Source organism: Ornithodoros turicata, chromosome 8 (genome assembly GCF_037126465.1).
Source record: "Ornithodoros turicata isolate Travis chromosome 8, ASM3712646v1, whole genome shotgun sequence".
In the NCBI taxonomy this organism is placed as follows: Eukaryota; Metazoa; Arthropoda; class Arachnida; order Ixodida; family Argasidae; genus Ornithodoros; species Ornithodoros turicata.
The window spans coordinates 7,632,415-7,648,006 of record NC_088208.1 but is presented as its reverse complement, the minus strand read 5'-3'; the positions used below and the strand labels follow the sequence as shown (position 1 = coordinate 7,648,006).

The 15,592-nt window shown below is 47.1% G+C and overlaps 1 protein-coding gene and 1 long non-coding RNA gene across 2 annotated transcripts; one reads left to right on the top strand and one right to left on the bottom strand.

Moving 5' to 3' along the window:
* Positions 1–3,941: 3,941 nt before the first annotated feature.
* On the bottom strand, positions 3,942–4,847 carry LOC135367476 (sulfotransferase ssu-1-like). The gene has a single exon (XM_064600782.1). It carries the CDS (start codon positions 4,845–4,847, stop codon positions 3,942–3,944), a length of 906 nt encoding a protein of 301 aa, XP_064456852.1.
* Positions 4,848–13,154: 8,307 nt separating this feature from the next.
* LOC135365893 (uncharacterized) lies at positions 13,155–14,003 on the top strand. The gene is made up of 3 exons (XR_010413990.1): positions 13,155–13,477; positions 13,534–13,566; positions 13,868–14,003. It is a non-coding gene; the product is annotated as an uncharacterized LOC135365893 (long non-coding RNA).
* Positions 14,004–15,592: the final 1,589 nt, after the last annotated feature.

The following is a 15,592-nucleotide window of genomic DNA, read 5'->3' as shown; positions in this document are numbered from 1 at the left end:
CACTCGTTACTCTGTTTTCATCGTGTCATGTCACTTCAGTTTGGTCATCATAAGTACGTCGCGATACTCTATTCCAAATTGTGCCTGTTATGGTCATTTCACGCCACCGCAAAAAACAAAAAAAAAAAAAACAGAGGCAACAGAGCGACCTTCGCGCAGATTTTCACCAGGCGCATGTGATATGATACAAAAGGCGAAAAAAAGTGATAAAAACCGTGCTGTTTGGTAGTGCATGGTAAAGGCGATAAAATACACCACACACTCAAAGAACAGGACTTTACCGCATAGCATGCTGTGCGCCAACCATAGCCGGGAATGATATAGGGTTATCGCTTTTCATTCGAGGTGAGAGGGAGGCGTACGCCTTTTTGTGGCAATTATACATATATCCAAATTGCCACAAAAAGGCGTACGCCTCCCCCTCTCTCCTCGAATCAGAGGCGATAACCCATTCATTCGTGGCAATGGTTGGCGCTGAGCGTGCTATGCGGTGAAGCTCTGTTTTTAGAGTGCAGGTTTCGGGGTTTGTGATAAGGAAGGTCGGACTTGTTCTGTTGAAGACCTTATCTTCCACCAATACGCTACGACAGTACGTCTCTGCGTGTGAAAAGGTGCGTGAAAAGCAGAAAAGAGTTGGTGAAAGCACGTGACAAAGCGTCTGTCCACACTGAGAAAGCAGCACTTAGGTCATATTCCCAGACGGACCACAACACTATATGAAAAGGCGAAGCCATGTGGATCTAACGTGTAGTTCTTGTTGTTTATGGGCGATTCTCTATATTTTTACAATGTAGTTAAGGACAAGACCGTTTTACACTCTTAAAAATGAACTTCACCACATAGCACGCTCCTAGCCAACCATCATCCCGGGTGATATCGTTCCCTTCCTTGATTTGTTGAAAACGGGAGGCGTAAGCCTTTTTGTGACACTTATGCAGAAATGTTAATTGTCACAAAAAGGCGGATGCCTCCCGTTTTCCCCAAATCATGTGAGAGAACGATGTCACTCGGGATTATGGTTGGCTTATGGCGTTCATTTTTAAGAGTGTACGAGCACGACGGGTAAGGGAAAAGCTGGGAGTCTGTGCGAATGGCTGACCTACTTGCTAGCGTTATAAGAATGTTTCTTTGTGAAATAAAATGTCTGTTTGTCAATTAGTGCTTTTCGTGTTCGTTTCTTCTATGTGTCCCTTGCACTGGGGTATGTTATCGCTTTTAACACAAGAGGGATAGGGATTAACGGACGTCATATCAAAGGTTCGTTTCACGATGGCCGAGTGTGTTATCTTGGAAAGCGACCCGCCTCATGGGTGTTTCCTCCTGAGAATCCGAAGGCCACACCTATGATCTGCACGCCCTACTAATCTCTACACTCTTACGAATGAACGTCACCGCATAGCACGCGTGTAGCCAACCATCATGTCGAATGATATCGTTATCTGCCCGGATTTGTTGAAAACGAGAGGCGTACGCCTTTTTTGTGACACTTATGCTGTTCGTAATTGTCACAAAAAGGGCGTACGCCTCCCATTTTCAACAAATCCGGGCAGATAACGATATCATTCGAGATGATGATTGGCTACGAGCGTGCTATGCGGTGAAGTTCATTTCCGAGAGTGTATGTATAAAGGCTGGATTGCGCATAGGAGAGGGTCTCGTGGGAGAGACGTGCAGCAACCGGCCGCCATGTTGGAGGGCCCAATGGCGCAGGCTGCTCCCATGGCAAACAATGGGAAGCGATTTGATTTGGAGCATTTGTGGCGCTTTAAACGCTCCTCATTGCTGATTAGCACACATCTTTCTTAGGAATCAGTGTGCTGATGTATTCCAAATGTGCTTCAGCGGTGTTCCTGTAGTTTTTAATGGTTATTGCCTTCTTTTTCTTCTCCGCTGCCTGTAACTCCGAATATGATGTCGTAAGTGTCACGCACGGGGAGCATATGCATGAAGAAATTCGGTGAAAGCCCAACCAATAAAATTGATTCTTTTTGCTCAGGAAGGGTTCACACTGTATAGTTAGTGTTTTGTTTTGTGTGTGTGTGTGTGTGTGTGGTTTTCCTTTGTTGTTCGGTTTCCGTGTGGTATTTGGTTTTCCTGGGGTGTTCCGCGGTTTTCGTTCGTTATTGTGTGGTTTGGTGTTGTATGGTTCTCGTTTGTTTGTTTTTTTTTTTTTTCGATTATCGTATTATGTTCTGCGAATGTGCGTTTGTGTTCTACAATAAAACCTTGTTCCTTATTGTGAAGGGGCTCATTATTTTATTCACCACATCACCATCCAGCAATGGGGTGGAGTATCGCCCCCTGGAAATGAAACTCCCCATTTGTTGTTACGAGTGTGTTGCAATTGTTCAGCTGTCAGTGCGGTTCATTACAGAGATTCGAAGCGCTGTGCATGCAGAGCATGCGCGTGCATGACTTATTACACATGCTGTAGGAGCGACTGCACATACGAGGTTAACACAGAAGTTTATTTACTTCCACCCTACCCCACAAATTACAACAAAAGCGGAAGAAATTGGCATATTCAGCGTCGCACAACTGCAAGTGACACAGAGATAAAATTGGATAAAACGACACAGTAACTTCACTGTACACATGACACGTAGAAATTAAGAAAAATAATATTGAAACACACGACTTCTATGTCCATGAGTCATCGTCATTGATTGTTGAATACTGTGCCTTGTGAGAGCTTCTTTCGTAGTCGTGGTCTGTCATTCACGTTCTGTGCAAGATGGTGAAGTCAAATCTTCACACAGCAGTTAGTCATGACCTTCATGAGGTGAATTACGTGGTTTTCTATAGGAAAGGACTCGAACAGGTGCTCGTGCAGGTCATGATAGATATCAGTGGGCACAGCAGTGAAAACCTAGAAATACTTATTTCTTCATTCATTATTCTTATTAGTATTACTTTTTTTGCAGTGCATGAGAAACACCTAACAAGCTATTATCTACTGTCTATATGACTGAATATTACGCCACAGGACCCTGACATTCGACTTTCGACAATCTTGAGTAATCAAATCGTGGACCTCACTTCGAAGGTTTAGGGATAGTGAACCTAAAATTACATTGCGAGGCACGATAAAAGCAAAAAGCAGGGGTGTGTCACTTGAGTCCAGCAAGTGCAGTATGATTAATTTCCTAAAAAAAATAACTTGTAGAATTCTCTGTGACTTCGCGCCCAGCCTATTCAAACCTCATTTTACGGGATGCACAACCTTGAGACAGGCGACGTCGAGCACAAAATGTCGCGTCTTTGCTCGGTGTCTCATCTCGCCCCACTTTAACCCGTCTATGGTTTCTATGTGTATCTCGTGCTGACATCTTCTACCGGGTCATTCGATTGAGAACTTGGTGGGTTCGACGCCCCTCTCCCCTGGATGAGTGTGCGGATAATCTGCCAACCGGTCTAGCACTACAATAGCGGTCCCGTCAGACTGACCCGTCCGTAGCGTCCAGACCGTAGCGTCAAAATCACGTCTTGTGTAAAATATATCGAACACGGAACTTCGACTGACCCTTTGCAACCAGAGGCGGATCCAGGATTTTTCTGAAGGGGGGGAGGGGGAGGTGGTCCGGCCAACAGTACCAATACCATATACCAATATCACTTGAAATTCTATGCGACGACAGATACTGAGAGGGGTCAGGACATCCGACCCCCCCCCCCCCTAGATCTGCCCGTTTTCAACATGCTACACCAACACAGTTAAATGATGGCAACATACCATGAACAAAGTAATAATAGGCAGTAGTAGGATCAGTAATATAAACTTATCAACGTTAATAGAAATGAAGATTTGTTTCAATACAACGTTAAGACATCAGCAATCCGTATTTGACGTAGCAGTACGTCATCGTTGTCGAAGTGAGGGCACCACGAAATTCCTCGAAGATCATCACCTGTAGACGTCCTTTTGTTTTGGTTGCCACAACCTACACAAAAGACAGTTCCCGCTGCAGGTCTTCCAGCTCATTCCACAATTTTCCAGCCCCGGTGCAGCCAAGCTTTTTCACGAATTTTTCGCTCAGTCTCCGGCTTTGTTCAGGACCGAAATAGTTTTTCCAGTCTCCCACTACACCGCGACGAATAAACCCGGGCACTCCTTCTGGCCGAGCTGAACACCACTTACTCGGATCGTCTACTTTCATTACGTCAATCCTACTTTTTGCTGCCAGATCCTCCGCGTCGGGCTGCCACCCTCGAGGAAAAACGGACCTAAGATGATCAATGGTACGCTGGGCACAACCTAGTCTATTCGCACTCATTTCCTCGTACGTCAGGAACAGCACATTGTCCTTGTCGTAGTACTTCCACAACGACAAAAGGTGATCGAAATAGTCGCCGCATTCAATCTGGCCTTCGAGGAAGTCTTCGAAGAAGTCGTCAAACTTGCCATCCTCATAGTCGTAGCATGTAAGGAATCCACGCGTATGGTGAAAGAAGGACACGCAGCAGTCCCAGGGGTTCCTGGCGACGCATATGTATCGCGGAAGAGCACTCCACGGAAACACTTCGAAGAACAAGTGGGTCTTCATTCCGCGAGGCCTCACGTCAGACAGCGTCTTCGTGCCGACATCGTCAATGAACGGGATGAACTCGCCAAGGCGGCGACCGGATGGGATGGGTTGTAGATTGTTAAGCAGGAGGTACGTCATGTACTGTACCCAGGTGGTCCCGCTCTTCGGGTACGTCATCACGATGATGTCGCCCTCGGAAGGCTGGTACTGCATTGCGGCTTCCAGACTAGCGAATGGAAATTGACCTCGGGGCACGATCCACCCAGACGCTGGATGTACCTTAAAGGAGGGACGCTTTCTTGAGGTCTTGGATTCATTCATGCTGGGATCTGCAGGGACAAAGAAATAATGATTACAGCGTTCTATGCTCGCTAAATATGGTCGATGTCCCTAGGCTATATCATGTATCACATGGTTCACTATGTATTACTGTATGTACTCCGAATACAGATGAACCATGCATGCTTCGAAGCAACCTTTATAAAATGCCGTTCAGAATGGCGTCCCAGTATTAACGAATGCGTCATTTTAGTGACGCCATTCGCTATTCCTAGTAATAATAATAATAGGAATAGTTGTACAAGAAAGGTAAGACAGCCTAGTGTGCAGTGTTGTACCCGTTACCGAAATATGGTATCGCGATACCGGTACTCGTTACTTGAGTAAGAAGTATCGAAATACTGATATCGATACTTCTTTTGTAAAGTAACGAAGTACCGCTACCGTTACTAAAAAAGTAATGCGATACTTTGGGCGATACTTTTATTTGAAATACGGAGATGGCGCAACACGGAAATATCGCTTACGTGAACAGTTCTGCAGTAAAAAGACGGCATATTTCATATGTAGCTCGGAAACGTCATGCTTAACTTTTAGCAATAGCTGGTTCTTGAAATCGTCTTCTGCCATCCTTGCAAGCCGTGGTGTCTCCGGCAGCTGACAGAGGCCAGTGTGACAATAACGTTAGTGTCAGGCCCACACATACCATGAAGTCCAATGACCCAGGAATCCTATCCGGTAGTTAACAATGCCACAGTATATGTGAGCGTGAGTCAGTGCGACACAGCAGCTTAGCAGTGGAATCCAGAGCGCACTGTCAAAATCTTGACCTCTGTTCGTTGACCTCAACTCTTTGTTGAACACAGCGTGGTTATTTCCTTCAGTTTCAAAGAAAAACTGTGAACAGGTGTTTGGTATAATTTTATAATTCCGGTCACGGAGCACGTAGGCGTGTCCACAAGCTTCTTGTCGAGGGCTAGGCGGACGATTGACAATGAATAAGAGTAAGAAATATGGTCGGTGAAGAAAGGGTGGGGCACTAAAAAGTATCCGTAACGATGCGTTACCATAAATTTGTAACGGAAATACTTTTCCGATACCGCGATACGCACTCCGATACCGAAAGAGTATCGAATACTGTAACGGCGTTACTTGTAACGGCGATACGTACAACACTGCTAGTGAGGCAACATGTTGCAGCTGCCACAGGTTAGGACTGCGGACCACCTCGGGCTCGTTTGACGCGCGCGCGGAAACCTCTGACACCCAGTGCTGGAATCTCCCCCGCACATTGCCACCCTCCTCGACCGGGATTGAAGCCGTTACCTTACCGTTCGCACCCGGGTTCGGGGAATGCTCGAGGATAGCGGGTTCCATTCCAGCCAACCGCTATCCTTTTTCCCTATCCCTCATCATTTTCTGTAAATTTAGCACTTGGCCCCTGGTCAGGCTTCACATTCACAATATAGAGCCTACCGCCACTTATTCCGTGTGTTTCTTACGTAAAAAGCATTAAGGCCACTTTCAGCATTAAATGCCACGTTCGAAGTAACGGCGTTACTGCAATCTCTACATTTCTTTTTCGGTAGCTCGGTAGCGCAGCAGTAATAGCGCCAATTTTCTATCGTGCCCTCAATGCCACGGTTGCCTCAGTTTTATAGCACCCTTTTCGCCCTTGATGTACTCCGTGTCGAAGTTTACCAGGAACACGATAACAGTACTACGAAGATGGGAGAGGGCGGACTTTTTCGTGCAGTGCAGAGATTAATGGCTCAGGATGAGGTAATCAGGTCCGAACGATGTGCCAAACAGTCATTTCCTGCGTAAGTTTTTATTTTTCACCCGTCAAAATGCCTCATGTTGCGTCGCTGTTTCTTACACGCTCGAGATATTAAAAAAATAATAATAATACGTGGAAGGAGGAAATCTAGAAAAATGTGTGCATCGCTCAACCATATCTACACCTTTTGACTGTACGCCGTTGACCGCCTCAATCCCCAAAGCAGCCGAGAAAACGTCCAGCTTTGACAAAAGCACGTCACGTTTTGCATTTGATGTCCAGGGTGTGAGAAGCTTTCAGTGCACATTTCGAATCGTTATTAAAAATTTTACAAAAATAGGAGTCGCAATGAAAATTGGCGCACCGCTGTAGTTCTTTCTAAAGTTTTGATATCAACCTCAATGTTGTACTATCAGGAGATACAAACTGCAGAAAATTTGAGCCCATTTCATGGGGTAGACGCTCGGAGACCATCGCATGCGAAATTCATAAGTTAATTTTTATTTAATTGGCGAGAGTATGCAAATGAACGTTACACGGCATATCTTGTAGCCGATGCATCACTAATAGCAACCAAAAGAAATTATTTCACCGGCATGAACCGTTTTCGAGTCGTCCAGCCGGGAGATTTTAGTAAGGAGCACGGTGTAAGGCGGCAACCGCATGGAGCAACTTTTGCCAACTGAATCGGGCCAACGGAGCGCCAACTCAGCGTGAACGGAACGGTATCGAAGCTACGCAACCGCATGGAGCAGAATGTCCACGTTGAGGTTGTCATGGTGAAGCGTCGACCTAGCGTTTACCACCGCTTGTTGCACGCGATGTGGAAATGCGTATTGTAGTAAACTGCTGTACGCATTGTTCAGTACATAAATGATGCTATAGCTTTTCTGGAAAAGTACCGTGTTAATAACATCTAGAAATCAGGTGTTTACAAGAAATTTTGGGATACGAAGGGAATGTTGGCTTATGATTGTTTCTAGCAATGCTCACTAAAGAAATATCAGACTGTATTTTTGTTAGCGTTATCTCCTCACACATTTCCGATTTGCCATGTGTCACAAATAATATTTTGATGTTTAGTTTTTAGTCACCTTCGCCTTCACACACCTTGCCACCTCCTGCCAAAGGATATATCTTAAGTTCATGCCCTTACACTGAACAAGTTTGACGTTCCAAAGGGGTGGCCTCCTTGAAACCTTCGATATTAAAGGAGCATTAAAGTGGTATCTAACATGGCCAAAAACTGCTGTCATCTTGTAAAGCAGTATGTGAAAAGCATTCCCACACATTTTTTTTTTTTTTTTTGCTATGGTATAGCCAGGGAAACTTCTCAACTTGGAGAATAAGAGCTTCTAAGACATCCAATGTTTGCGCCATCTTTGCAAGGAGACGCGCGAGACAAAACGGATGCGCGGCATCCGAACTTTGCTGCCATCCTATTGGCCAGTGCGCTTACGGTTACGGAGCTTGCGAGAGAAAAGTTGAAGTTGCCTCAACTCCTTGCGGAAACGATCTTGCGGGTGCCGTCTCTTCGTCGTAACGGCAACCCCCACCGTAAGCGCCCGTAACCCATAGCCACAAGCGTAAACGTGATAGTGTGAACCAGCCTTAAGTCAAAAGCAGCAAGACGATACACAAATCGAACAGAGTGCGAACCAAGGAAGAAACCACAGACATATTTGTCCCACAAAGCTGTATTCCCTTCAGAACCCCTCTTTTCTTAGGAGATTAGCCGTACATTCTTGTCGATCCGAACAAATGCCACAAGGTCACGCGTGTTGTTGGAACTACATGCCCCAGCGGTGTATTGCGCACTTCCTGAACAACGGTACTGGTTACGGCACCCTGCGCCTCTAACGCCATCTGGTGGCTGTCTAGACCCCGGCGCCATCTCGTGCCGAGAGACGGTGAAACGGAGCGACTGGTATCCCCTCTTAAATGGCCTACACCGCTGTCGTTAGGCTTAGGCCATCTCCGTTTCATGTTGTATCGGACGGTGGAGTGCCTCGTCCAAAACCGAAACTGATGTCGAAGGTATAATAAAATGATACTTAATACGTTGCAATGAGTTTTTATGTTTACTAAAAAACATGATACACCATTACAGCCCAAGCTCAATGAAGCGATACACAGAAAATTTGCAATGCCCCTCTCCTGGCATTTGGAATATTTTTGCATCAGTGCCGCTCCGTTCTCTTAAAGGGACTGTCGCATCCGGAACCGTGGTTACGAATCCAATACCAACGTGTTCGGTACACTACCACCGAGCTATTTGCCAAATTTTCTCCTTCCAAAACGGACCGGGCGATGAGGAATCGAATTTAAAAGATCCGGTTTCGTTTTGATCCTCGAAAGCGCGAGCGCCAACAGCATCGCGTGACGCAAGGTAGTGCTCCGTGACCGGAATTATAAAATTATACCAAACACCTGTTCACAGTTTTTCTTTGAAACTGAAGGAAATAACCACGCTGTGTTCAACATCGCGTAATCCGCTTTGAAGGACGCTGTCGTCTGCCGCGAAGTCTGGGGCTGCTTTGTTTTTTTCCGGCACGTCGCCCGTATTCACATATGACACTTTCTAGTGACGCGGATACTATATCTACGCTTGCATCCTTCGCGTGAGATGTCGTTTGGAAACCGACGCAGCGTTCCTGACCCCAGGAAAACTTCCTTCGAAAACCTCGATGTTTGATTTCGCACGCCAAGGATACAACTACAGCCAGACCCCAGACGAAGCGAAAGTTGGAAGCAGCTACATCACTAGCGGGTATCCAGATGAAGCAAGGAGTGTTCATGCTGTCCGTGTATGCTCCTCGCATTTCACCGATAAAGTGTACTTGAATGAGAACATCGTGCAAGTGCAACTTGGATTGACACAAAAAAGGAACGAATTGAAACTTGACGCCGTTCCGACAGTGTTCCACGAACAAAGCGAGCCAGCAACTTCGACAGTAAGTCACAATGTCTATCTAGTTTCCCAATCGGATCTGTCACTCTTGCGCGTGAGTAACTTAGCAGCAAAAGACGAAATCGGTACAACGTAAGGTAGCCCCTAACCTATGATTAATAATTACATAAATAAAATACAATAAACAAGTAAAAGAACATGATGTCATTCATATGAACGTGTTCGCTTTTCTCGTTGTCGGACGCGTTATCATGAAACTTTTCCTGTTATTGAACCAGTGACTTTTGTGGAGAGAGAGGGAGAGAAATACATGATGACGATGATATGGGGATGACTTCCGCTCATTGAGCGGAATGCTACCCCATTGCAATTGGGGGAAAATGAGAGGATGGTGATGAGGATGATGCTGACGACGCTGACAGGGTTTTAGAGAGAGTCGATCAGGCCGGTAGTTTGCAGGAATTTGATGAAGGGTCGTAAGACGGACATCTGCTTTCGTGTGTCCCATGGTCCCAAAATGAGTCTGAGGTCAAGGGGTCGGCTGTCAATCCGCGCAAGGTCGTTTGCCAACCAGTGACGCTCCCTCCTATAAGTGGCACATGCGATGACCACATGGTCCGCGGTCGCTGGCACACCACACTCTGGGCACAAGGGACTACTGGCACACCCTATCTGGTAACAGTAGTACGGCGAAAAGGCAACATTCAGCCGTAAGCGATGTAGGAGGGACTTAATGACGCGCGGTAGAGATGTCGGTAAGCGACACGAGAATGTTGGGTCTACAATTCCCAGTATGGTACTGGCCGGGACATCCCGACGCCATTGTTCGACGGATGAGGAGGCAGCCCAGTCACGAAGAAGGGACCGTCTGTCCCCCCTTGGAAGAATAATCGGGACACACTTGCCCTGGTGGTGAGCGGCCGCTGCGGCAGCGTCGGCAACGTGATTGCCAGAGATTCCGCAATGACCCGGAATCCATTGAAAAGCGATGGTGTGGCCGTGGGCAGTTATGGACTTCAGTAGGCGTAGAATGTTTATCACAAGTGTGGCCAGTGAGCCGCGGAGACCTGAGGTTTTCAGGCATCGAAGAGCTGACTTGGAGTCCGTACAGACTACCCATCGCCGTGGATCGCAGGTGGCCGCATATTGTAAGAACAGCAGGATTCCGTACAGCTCGGCTGAGGTCGAAGAGGTGCTATGGGACAACCGGCAACCCCGGGTGAGCGGTATCGAGGGTACCACAAAAGATGAGGATGACGAAGTTTTCGTTGAGGAGCCATCCGTGAAGACCGTGCAGAACCCATCATATGCGGTGCCGATGAAATCCATAGTCAGTTGCTGTAGTACGAGGTCGGGGTATAGCTCCTTTTGTTGTCCGTGATCCCTGGGACAGAGGCGGTGACGCTTGGCGACGGAAGTGTCCACGGGGCCGTGCTTTCACCGGCGGGGCTGATCACGAATTTCGGAACGCGGGATTTGAATGACATTATACATCCGTGGATCGGCGTGCTGCGCCTTGCCCGAAGTTTCCGGATGAGCGGGTGGTGGCGATGGTGTGCAATCAGGCGGTGATACTGGCGCACAGTTTCTGTGTTTCGGAGAACTTCAAAAGGGATGTCGCGGGCTTCCGCAACCACTAGCCTTGTCTCGGCCCCGCGGGGGACACCGAGGCACACCCGTAGGCTCCGTGCCAGCATAGCGCGGATCCTCTGTGCTAAGGTGCTGGGGAGATCGTGAAGCACAGGCAGACTGTAGGCGACTGTGGCACGAATCAAGGCGTTATGCAGCATCAGGAGGTCCTTCTCATCGCGTCCCCACCTCATTCCAGCGAAGTGACGGATGACAGCGGTCCAGCGCTGAACTTTCTTCTCCATGCCATCGATGTGACGTTTCCAAGAGAGGCTAGTGGTTAGAGTTACGCCGAGGAATTTGTGGTGCTGGACATTTATAAGTGGCCTGTCCCCAATGTGCAGACGGCATCGTTGCATGGATTTGCGGGAGAAGGCGAGTGCCGCACTTTTCTCCGCTGATATTTCCATCCCTGCTCGGAGCAGGTAAGTGTGAATGCCGTCCAATGTAGCCTGGAGGCGTTGTCGAATGGCAGGGCGAGATGTACCAGTTGACCAGATGCATATGTCGTCGGCGTAAAGGGACAAGTTGACCTTCCTTCGAATGCAACTCTTAATGCCCGCCATTACAACATTAAATAAGAGCGGGCTCAGGACGCTTCCTTGTGGAACACCCTGAGGGACCGGGAACAAGTCGGTGTCGCCTTGTGATGTGCGGACGAAGACGGACCGTTGTTGGAGAAAGTCCTGAGGCCAACATAGTGTACGATGCGAGAGACCAGCTTGGTACAGATCATGCAAGATGGATACGTGACTGACCGTGTCATACGCCCTTTTGACATCAAGAAAAACGGCGACGGAAATCTTCCTGCGCTGTTTACCAACTTGCACAGCTGTGACGAGATCAACTACAGAATCCATTGAGTTACGGTAACGGCGAAAGCCGCTCTGCTCCTGGGGAAAGAATCCATGGCTCTCAAGCCACCACTCAAGCCTCCGTAGGACCATTCGTTCCATGACTTTGCCCAAACAACTGGTGAGGGTAACTGGGCGAAATGAAGACAGCTGAGACGGGGGCTTTCCTGGTTTCAAGAGCGGCACCACCTGACCTACTTTCCACTCCAAAGGGACCTGCCCGCTTCTCCACGAATGGTTGTACATAGCTAACACAGCCTTGAGGGACAGAGTATCCAGGTTCCTAATAGCAGCGTAGGTGATACCGTCCGGGCCAGGAGATGACTTTCTACTCGAAGATGATATCGCCGTGAGGAGTTCCTCCATGGTGAAATCTATGTCGAGAGGGGGTATTGATGGCATAATCACCTGTTCAAGGGTAGACTTCAAGCAAGCTGTGCCTGCCCGGTACTCAGCACAACGACACACGTCCGCAGCTCTCGTAATGAGACGACAAAATTCCGAGGCAACCAGCTTCTCCGAAGAGGACGTGGATAGGGCCAAGGACCCTAAAGGATTTCTAACTGGATGAGTTTCCTTCAGGCTACGTGCAATTCTCCAAATCCGGGCAGGGCTTGCAAATGGGGACAGTGTCATGCAAAATTGGCGCCAACGCTGACGGTCAATGTCCCGGAGAGCCTTCTGTACCTGTTTGCTGGCGCGTCGTGCTTCCTGGATGTCATGAATGTCGCCAGTCCGCCTAGCTTTGCGCTCTGCACGTCGCCGGAAAGCTCGGAGCTGTTCCACCCGGGGGTTAGTGCCTAAGTGACCAGGGATCAAGCGGACTGACTTGGTAGAGAGCGCCAAAGAGCGAACAATCAGCTTTCCGACATCGTTTACCGAACGCAGGGATTCAGCGTGTTCCGCACAGGCAGTCCGGAAAGCATGCCAGTCTGTTATCTTCACCATTCTGCAGCCAGATGCCGGGGGATAACGGTTATATGTTATGTAAATGGGGATGTGATCGCTCCCCCTAGAATCTAGATCGGTGTACCAGTGTAAGTCTCTACAAATATCTTTAGAGCAAAGAGACATCCAGGACGTCAGTAGAGAACGATCTGCCGATGAATGTTGGGGAGCCGTCGTTAGGTAGATGAAGGTCAAATCTCTCAATGATTTCCAGCCAGATCTTTCCTTTGCGATCGGTCTTGGGGCTGCCCCATACAGGGTGATGAGCGTTTATGTCGCCAATTACCAGAAAAGGCGGACCTAAGTCGTCGAAGACAGACATCAGGTCAGTCTTTGAAACCGGTACCGATGGTGGTATGTAGAGACTAACAACGGTAAGAGTGATCTTGCCGAAACGAACTTTACACTTTACGCAGTCAAAAGGCAGACACTGTGACATTGGCACAACTGCAGACACGAGGTCCAGGCGGACAAACAAGACACTCCTATAAATGTCCGCGTCGCCCTGAGTAACCATAGCATACCCGCTTATGCTAAAGTCCTTCTTGACGTAAGCTGACTTTTGTGGAATGTGGTAGACATGATTGGTTTTCATGTGTATTACAGCTGCAGGCAGCTCGACAGGGTCAAGCGCAAGTGGTACGTATATTACTTAAATACATATAATGTGTTTACAATTTTTGGACACAGTACAATTCGCAAACTATGAACCCCGATCACTAAAACGAAGAACTGACGCTGTTTGTGTGCTGGTGTTAGAAACAGGCACTATATACAAACAGTACCTCTGTCCGTAACATAAGCGCCATAAACCACCTCCCAGTTTCCTTTTATCTCTCTGTTTGTGAACTGTTTGTGTGCTGTTTGTGTGCTGTAGGGCGACGGTTTTTGCGGTTGTCGTAGCCAACTTGAGATGTACTTTTGACGTTCTGTGTTATAGAAGGACCAGGTGCTGCTGATCCAAGTCCCATCCATCCATGAAACGGCATCAAACAATGTACGTGTGTGCACGGCAATTTTGCTGAGAGACCTGGTTTTTACACTAATGCCTTTACGACGCCTCTGGCAAATTAGGATCTTCCAGAACAGTGCTTTCTTCATCCAAGTTCAAGAAGTAAAGAGAATGACTTCATGGCTTCTACTGACATCTCACAGCTACATGCCAAGGCAAACTAACTTGAAAACAGGAAATGAAAAGAAAAAAAAGGTCCGTTTCAGGTCCACCCATATCTTTGTGCAGAGGCTGACAACAACAACGTTATTGTGAGATGATGAATGATGCTGATGCAGCGTTGAGATTAAGCCTTTGTTTCTTTTTTTGCAATGCTATACATTACTGCCGGTTAAATGTAAAATGATGCACCTACCTCCAGACATTAAAGGGGCTACCAGAGATGTAGTGTCAATTCAACAGAAAAGCTGCATGTTCTACGAGGCACTGTCACATAAGCATTGACCAAATTTGCTGTCGTGTGAGCTTTAATAGGATATGCCGTAGATAGTAAGAGGCCTCTTACTGTAAAAGGGAGGTGCATTATTCGAGTAGTGGGGTCTGAGGCATAAGGGTCATTTCAGGGTGTACTAGCCCTTCCAAAATTTTACACTTGGTTGTGCCCAGGGTTACATCCCACTTCGCCTATTCCCATTTCGCCTAATCCGGATTATCGGATTTAAAAGGTCGGGGGGTGACAGATCGATCCAGATCCCCCCAACACCCCGAGTTTTTTTCTTGTGTACCACTGTTATAATGAAACCGTCCAATTTACTGTCCAACCGTCCCGTTTTCATTGCAATTGAAGTACTTACAAAACTGTTTATTTTACTTTTTATTTTTGTGAGTCCCCGCTTCAGATCCCAAGGGACATTGCCAGTGTGGTGCACGCTGATAACTGTCTGTGCATAGCAAATAATAAATATCTGTGCGTGAAGAGTTGGATGTGGACTTGTGCGATGGCTCTTGAATGGACAACACTCAGTCAACACAAAGATTTATTCACATTTGCGTAACTTATTGCCTGTCATTATAATAATTATTATAATACATAGACAAGAGGTAATGCTCTGCCAAGGATCTATGAAGTTACAGTCTTGAAAGCTGTTTTCAAAACAGTGGTGCTAAAAAAATTGGATCAATGGCAGGTATCAAAATTTGTTTTGCTGTATCAAGGCAGAACAATCTTCCGTGGGAATGACAAATTGTGGACATTCCCAGACAGATGTGTCACTTACTATGATAATGAGGTGTAAGTGTACCATTAGTGAGTTATGAAACGTTACCTGAAATTATTTGACGTGTTATATCCCTCACATGCTATAATACTGCCAACGATCAGAAGCATTACACTACCATTAAAAGTATAACTGTCCCTTATTGCTCCTGCCTATTCCCCTGCACTTCTCGGGATTACTGTGGTAACACAGGTTCTGTTTCACACTTCTCAATTGGAAACTACGCAAGTCTATTATGGTGTTGGTGTGAACAGGAAATGAGGCACACAAAAGATGATAGTCCTGATAGGACCAGGATGGAAAAACGTTGGCGAATCATGCGGACGACACACCCAGGTATGTGTCGTCTGTTTCTCTGTCCAAGGAATCTCCAAACTCAGCTTGTAAACACACAATAAGCAGTGAACCTGACGTAGCTGTAAAAAAGAAAGGACAC